This window comes from Colossoma macropomum, unplaced genomic scaffold (assembly GCF_904425465.1).
Source record: "Colossoma macropomum unplaced genomic scaffold, Colossoma_macropomum, whole genome shotgun sequence".
Classification (NCBI taxonomy): Eukaryota; Metazoa; Chordata; class Actinopteri; order Characiformes; family Serrasalmidae; genus Colossoma; species Colossoma macropomum.
The window spans coordinates 23,592,966-23,600,396 of NW_023494800.1; the positions used below are offsets into that span (position 1 = coordinate 23,592,966).

Below are 7,431 nucleotides of genomic sequence, written 5' to 3' on the forward strand. Positions count from 1 at the left end.
ACAGCGCTTTACAGATCCTGACTGCTAGCCACTGACCGAGGCTAACGAACACACCTGTGGCACTGTGACAGCGCTAACCTCAGGTGGTCGTTAAAAATGATTTGTTGAAGGAATAATGCAGTTGAATTGGCCACTTAGTGAAACAAGTTCCCAACAGTCAGACCACAAGTAGCCATCCTCAGTCACGTGTAGTCTTTCAATCTTTCACTTTTACTTCCACCTTCAAGATACAGCTACAAAAGGGGGTCTTCCTGGTCTTTAAACCAGGAAATGTCACTCCAGAGATTAGTGTGGCACCACTGTAGGAGAGAAGTAGGCATGTTCAAAATAGACTTAGCAATGATATTTTTTTTTTATTTTGGCCCAAATGTCCCTTAAGTTTCATAAAAACATAGATTCAGTTTACAACTGAAAGAAAACACTTGGTATTAATATTTTCATGTGGGTATTGATTCTCATAAAGAAAGTATACAGTACTGAACACTGACCCTTAATATTTGTTAGCTGATCAGATGCTATTTAAGTTGAGTGATTGGCTACATGTTGAATGTTAGTACACCAATGTAAGAAAGTCTTAATGCAGTGAAGTTTTGCCTTTTTTCTTTCAACTTTCCAATTACATTATAAGGATATCAGAAATATCAGAGATGTTTCAATATATTTCCCTCATACTCATCAGAAAGATCTGGATTTTGATCAAAAACATCCAAGCTGTGAGCATTAGCCATGAAGGAGAGAAAGAATTAAGACAACAAGAGATAACTGGCTCACTTTATCTGAATTCTGATATCACACGCTAATCCCCCACCCCTAATATTCAGCCCTTTATAAATACCATCCTTCATAACTGGTGTAAACAGAAAATAGCTGTGTGGTCTTAATTAAAATCCTAAAAAAAAAAACAGGTCTAGAAATAATTGCACGAAGGTTCACCTTTTAACTGAAAATGATTTAGATTTATCTCCCCCTATTGGTCAACTACTGCCTTTACTCAGTCAATTCATAGTACTTCAAACTGAAGCCATAATCTGTCTAATCATCTGAAATTGCTCCAAGTTTTTATTTCTTTAATGTATTAACAATCATTCTGCAAATCATCTGAGAAACAAAATAAAATGGGTTTAGCAGCTACATTTTATTTTTACATACAAAAGTTAGCAATAAATGGTCAAGATCCTGCTATTACTGGTATAATCAAAAACAAAGTGATGGCGCTGACAAAGCAAAACTCAAAAGGATTATCATATATTTACAAGCTTATCTAGCAATGAGCATCTAGACTACTGTTACAACTTATACACAGGGTCATAAAGCATCATAGTCGTCGTCGTCTTCATGCTTTCTTTTCAGAGAGCCTGAGTCGCTGGACGAGTTCTGAGACACCATGTTGGTTGTAATGAGGATGTTCTTGGAGCCAATGAGAGAGGGGTTGATCAGGACGTTCTGGACTGCACCTGGAGTACTTGGGGTAGCTGTGAATATGACAAATGTCACATTAACTACTTGTATGAAGGCACATAGTTTTCACATCACATAAAATGCAGTCACTCATGACGTCACCCATTAGTATTTAAACTGGCACTGACCTGTCTTGACAGAGGGAGTCTGTGAGGAGGGGATCTGGACAGTGAAGCGCTGGCCTGTCAGTGACACAGGAGTTCCCACTTTACTGCCCATGGTCTGCACAGTGGGGGTACCTGGAAAAACACAGACAGAAAAACACAAAATTAGGGCTGGGGAAATAATCAAAACCTGATTATTAAAAACACTTGAACATACAGCTTTATTCAGTATTGACACATAAGACTAGGGCTGGCCCAAATAGCACTTTACAGGTTTGGAATATTGCTTTCCAAGGACTACCTAAAAAAACTCATTCTCAAAACCACCTTTAAGACAATCACCATAATTTTACCTTGATTGGTGTGGTTCATAATGTAATCAGTTCATTAATGCAGTTCAAAATCTATCCAGTAGACGGCAACAGTGTCCTGATGGATCAGACGCTTCCATTTTAATCGACGTTTCAGTCCCGTTGGCTGCGCCCAACACATATCCTATGTCACCTAAAATGTGAGCCCTTGCGTCCTGTCGCTCTTATGTGCCGAGTCAATTTCACAGCGGTCTACACAACTTTTAAAATAATAATTTACTTACACTTTATGATCTTGTTGCCCTGCAGCTCCTGCACTGTATTAACTGTGGGGGAAGGAGACTTCACTGATACAGCGGTAAAAGTTATTCTGTTATTTGTGTCAGTCAAGATTTAAACCTGCTAAAATTGTTTAACTATAGGGAGAGAAGGGAGCTCCTACTCCAGCCTGAAGTGGTTATATGACAAAGCAGGGCTGGAGGCAATGTGGATTCAACAGTTGGATAAGATTCATTACTTACTAGTTTGAAATTCATTAAACTTGTCGTGCCTCCTCTTACTCTTACTGCAAATTGTACAAGGAGGATTTTTCATCGTCAAAGTTTTCCCACAACTGTTTTTTCAGGAACATTTGCTCTTTTAGGTTCTATGGCCATCTGAAAATTGGTAGCTGAGATGATGTGGCCTGGGAGGCCACCAACTAAAGCAGGTGTAATTCTTTTATTGCTAACATTTTATATATATATATATATATATATATATATATATATATATATATATATATTAGCAATAGCTATTCTAACTTAAGGATTTTGCTGATGAAGTTTATTGTAGTTTGGACACTTTTTATAGCTTAATAAAAGATGATGCTTCTAAATGGAAAAAATAAGAAACTAATAACAACATAAAGAACAAGTACTTGAGTATTCAGATTATTCAGACCAGCCCTTCATAAAAGGAGGCTTTTTTGATGAATACGTTAACAATGATTTCAGTACTTAAAAACTGGCACCTGGAACTGGTAACCAACTATTTGATTACAACTATGCACCTCTACTTTACCCACTAGGTTTATGATTTTTTCTGTATAATACAAATATCTTTCCTAATGAAGGAAAACAGCATACCTTTACAACTCTGACAACTGAAGAGAGAAGCATGACTCAACTATTGTAATAGTAGGCAGTACATTGCAGTGCACTTGGGCTTATTCTGTTATCAGAATGCCCAGGAGAACTCACCAAGTGTTGGTGTGCTTGGCCGACTGGAAACTGCCCCCACACTGAGCCGTGGCACTGTTATTCTACCCGCAGATGAGGACACCTACGCAACAACACCAGACAATAGATCAGAACCATGCCATAAATAAAACTAACTGAACTGTGCAATCTTCTCTCAATGTGTGTGCTTTAGCTCTTAAGCTGCTTTGCAGCCCACCAATAAAGACCAAAGGAGAGGACATGCTGTAAAATTCAAGGAATCCACTGGCAAATTACTGGCAAATATTTATTTGGGGTTTTTATGGTTGCAAATTGCACATAATGGCTTTTTTAAGCTTTACTGATCTCAGGGCAGCTCTTCTGGTTATCTGGCTCTGTTTGCATAAGTCCAGTGTAAAAACATGATACCAGATTAATGATACACAGTTCTTGGGCTAAGACCCAGGTGTCTACTAGATTTTTTGAAGTCTAATGCATGGCTTTTTCCTGACATATCTGAAAACACTTTTTACACTGTGTCCATTCTCCACATTGCATTGGTACTTTGTCCCAGTTTTGCAGTTTTGTGATACCATGATGCATTGTTACACCCCTACTGTATACATAAGCACATAGTCTGGTAACTGCTAAAAGTGAGTGATATGGCAAACATATAAGACCAAAATACTTTACGGCAGTTTCATGATACAGAAAATGCATCAGAACATTTAGTTTTTCTAAAGTTGTAAGTTGGAACAGACACAGTGGTGCCACATTTAAAAGTATTATTACAAACTATGAAACCAATAATGTTTATTTTTTATTTAAATGTATACAATAATGCATACTGTGAGATAATACATTACAAAAACAATAAATATTTTCATAACCACTGCCATAATCAAATAATTATTATGTGCATGTAAACACACTTAATTTGACAAGTATAATACAAGTAAGTTATTAATGCACCGGTTTAAGGAACTGTATTTTAAGTCACATGAAAAGATCTAAATTATTATTTTAGAGCACACGATAAACAAAAGGAAAAAAACAGTGGGGCATCATTGGGGTGGAGGGAAGTGCATGGGTACTGAAATATATAGATATATAGATATCATAGCTCATCATAGCATTTTCTTACTTTTTAGGTATTTGAATAAGGCATCAAATAACTAAATGTTAAACCTCCCATGAATTTGTTTTTAGATGTGAATCATCCTACAGACTTGGCTAAAGTGAAGGTTTAGTAAAAACACTTAATTCATAAAAATGTCAAATATTTCACTTTGGAATTTGCTGAAATGGGACAAAATGAAAACTGAGAATTGGATACTTGGTAAGGCACATACATTTGGCCTATGAATGGAAAACACTGCACTACTCTTAGCACATAAAAACACAAAACTGTGTTTGGACTGTGGGACAAATGCAGCACCAACATAAACAGAGACACTCACACAAAGTCTACAAAGAAAAGTCAAACAGTTCTGCTTACCAAAAAAGGTGTCTCCAAAAAATCACAAGTTGACAGACAGTACCAACACTTGTATGTGAAGTCTATATTTTAAACAGACTTACCTTTTTCTGCAGAGACTTGAGTCTGTAGTTTGGCGCAGTTAAACAGTAACGATCTGGTGGAAGCCGTGGTCCTGCATAGGGCTTAATCAAGGGCAGAGGGGTTTGATTCTTCTGCCTGGCAACCTCCAGCAGAAACTAAAAAAAGAAGACATTGCTTTATCAAGAATGAATTTTGCTAGATGTTTTTGCAGTACTCTTACAATATATATCCAAAGGTTTGTAGAGAATCCTTCAAATTAGTGAACATCAGTGTACTTTAAGGTGCACCAATTGCTGACAATGGTGTTCAACTGAACTATCTCCATAGAAAAGCACTGCCAATACAATAAGATGCTGTTGCACATGATGCTCAATGGCAAGTGTCAGCTAGAGGGGATATAAAGCCCCCTACTTTGGACTGTGGGGCCGTGGAACTGTGTTGTTTGGAGTGATGGAGTATCATCCCATTGTTGGATTTGGAGTGGCATTTGTAACCCAGAAATAATCATCCAACATCAGCACCTGACCTCACTAATACTCTTGTGGCTGAATGCAATCAAATCCTCACACCTCACAGCAGTGTTTCAACATACAGTGTTAAGCCTTCCTAGAAAGGTAGAGGCTGTTACTGCAGCAAAGGAGAGACAAACTCCCTATTAATGCCCTTCAGTTCACAAGAAATGCTGGACTTGTGGCAGAGATCTTGGCACAATAATAGCATATTAAAGAATGACTCACATCTCTTGGCGGTGGAGACGTGAATGACTGATCCATCCTACACTGGATAGCCAACCTTATGTCATCCGCATCAACACTGGACTTCTTAGCATGGGTGGCGTAGATTTTGGCATCTTCAATGATGGTTGTGACATATCCTACAAAAAAGTAACAGAGCAGTAAGCAAACTGACCCATTTCACTTTGAACTTTTTCATTGTTGCAAGTTGTAATCAGGGAATTACACAGTTCAAAAATCCTGTATGACTGAACTGTTGAGATGTAAACAAAGAGATTTGTCAGAAAGGTTTAATGTGAAACTGTAATGTCTTCACAGTTATAGTGATTGGAACCAAGGGCTTGTGATGCCCACAGTGCAAATATAACCATTTATTTTGCTGCCCAAAACAATTAGTGAAACTACACAGTGTTTATGTGTAATGTTGATAACAGTAAAACAGCAGTAAATCTGGAAAAAAAGATTCTTTAGGGACTAATTTGCTGCACAACACCCTGTAAGCACATCTCTGCCCTGTGTATATTTACATATTCACGTTTTAAGCCAAAGTATTGTAAAATAATGTCTCAGGCAGCAGGCTTTTGGAGACATCACATGTTTCAGACGTCTGGTTCCCATCACCACCACTGTGAACAGTTCTGACTCAGTAAGTTTTTCTAGAACTGAGCATTTCACAAACACTCTGAATGACTTTGTTTACATCTTAACAACTTAACTGTGCAGAAATTTAGAAAAATCGGTGGAGTTCGTGCAATATGGGTTTAAAAATAAAAGCTTCAAGAACTTACTGTACGTGAACTCCAGCATTTGGTTGATGACTCTGGGCTCGTACTCCGTGATTCCCATGTCTTTCAAAATCTGAATCATAACCTTAATTTGATTAAAAACAGAGTATGAACCATGTTAGAAATGCAAATGCATGAAAAGAAACACCGAATAACAGAAAAACGAAGTTGAACTACTCGTCTGCACAGACACATCTCACTGGTGTCCACTGGATATGTCTGCCTGCTTCGTCTTTACTGTAAAGTTGTCTAACAGCAGGACAGCGACCACAACAGAGCAGCCTGGGCTGATTAAGGTAACGTTAACTCGATTCACACAGAGCGGCATCCTCTCTGTCCGTCTGTCTGTCTGTCAGTCAAGCGCGCGCAGCCCCAACATTTCGGCTTTCGCTCATCAAAGCATCCGCCTTAATCTCGCCCGGCTGCTCGTCAATGCTTTAACTCAGAGAAACGCGGGCTGAGCGCGAGTAGAGCCGTGTTTTGGAGGTGAAGAGCTACCTGTGCATCTTTCGGCAGAGTCTTCGGAGACGCCATTTTCACAGTCGTTCCTTTCTCCCCTCCCACAAGTCCTACGCTGATGAGGTCACGTCCTGTCACGCAGGGCGCATGCGCCCCCTGCAGGACAGTTTATCACGAGAGATTTTCCGGTTGTATCAGCTGCTGTGAGGGCGCGTCTCAAACCGCCTCCTCGCCTCACTCTCTGCCCTAGAGCTCACAAGTGAGCAAGGAGAAAAAGAACAGGAGAAATCCCCCTTCAGGAAATATACTGCAGTAAAAGGCAGTAAAGAGATCTCAAATCATTAAATTATTAATTATTATTATTATTGTGGAACGAATTTGACAAATGTTTTCGTCTCCATGTATCTCTGTTTTATTATTTTTTTGCTGTTTTCATAATAATTTGTTGACACTGATAGCATTGCTAATGATTTAAAGAAACAGGTTTAAAAAATATATATTTGTAACTGTTCATTTGTAACTATATATAAAAATTCAAACAGCCTGCCTCTAAATCCCTAAATTGCTTGTTTTTTTTCTCCATTTTTTTAAAGCATTTCCTACCTTACCTTTAAGATACATCATTAGAAGGGAGTTCTCCTAGTCTTTAAAAAGGAAAGTCAAACTCTACTGCGGCACCACTGTACGAGGACTGTAGGTATGTTTACAGCAGATGTACAGATGGTAACGTTTCATTCTGGCACCTGATCTCGTTTTAACAAGAGACATTCGGAAATATTTCCGGGTCACGGTAAAAGGGGGAGACGAGCAGAGGAGGCCA

At 38.6% G+C, this 7,431-nt stretch overlaps 1 protein-coding gene across 2 annotated transcripts; it reads right to left on the bottom strand.

Moving 5' to 3' along the window:
* Positions 1–1,116: 1,116 nt before the first annotated feature.
* On the bottom strand, positions 1,117–6,780 carry taf9 (TAF9 RNA polymerase II, TATA box binding protein (TBP)-associated factor). 2 transcript variants are annotated; one of them, XM_036589067.1, is made up of 8 exons: positions 6,651–6,780; positions 6,156–6,237; positions 5,371–5,507; positions 4,654–4,788; positions 3,115–3,196; positions 2,158–2,199; positions 1,587–1,697; positions 1,117–1,472 (listed from the first exon to the last, which is right to left on the bottom strand). In XM_036589067.1, the coding sequence occupies exons 1-8, from the start codon at positions 6,684–6,686 to the stop codon at positions 1,306–1,308; spliced, it is 792 nt and encodes a 263-aa protein (XP_036444960.1). In that variant the 5' UTR covers positions 6,687–6,780; the 3' UTR covers positions 1,117–1,305. The 2 variants fall into 2 exon arrangements, with proteins under 2 accessions (XP_036444960.1, XP_036444961.1); XM_036589068.1 differs by lacking the exon at positions 2,158–2,199.
* Positions 6,781–7,431: the final 651 nt, after the last annotated feature.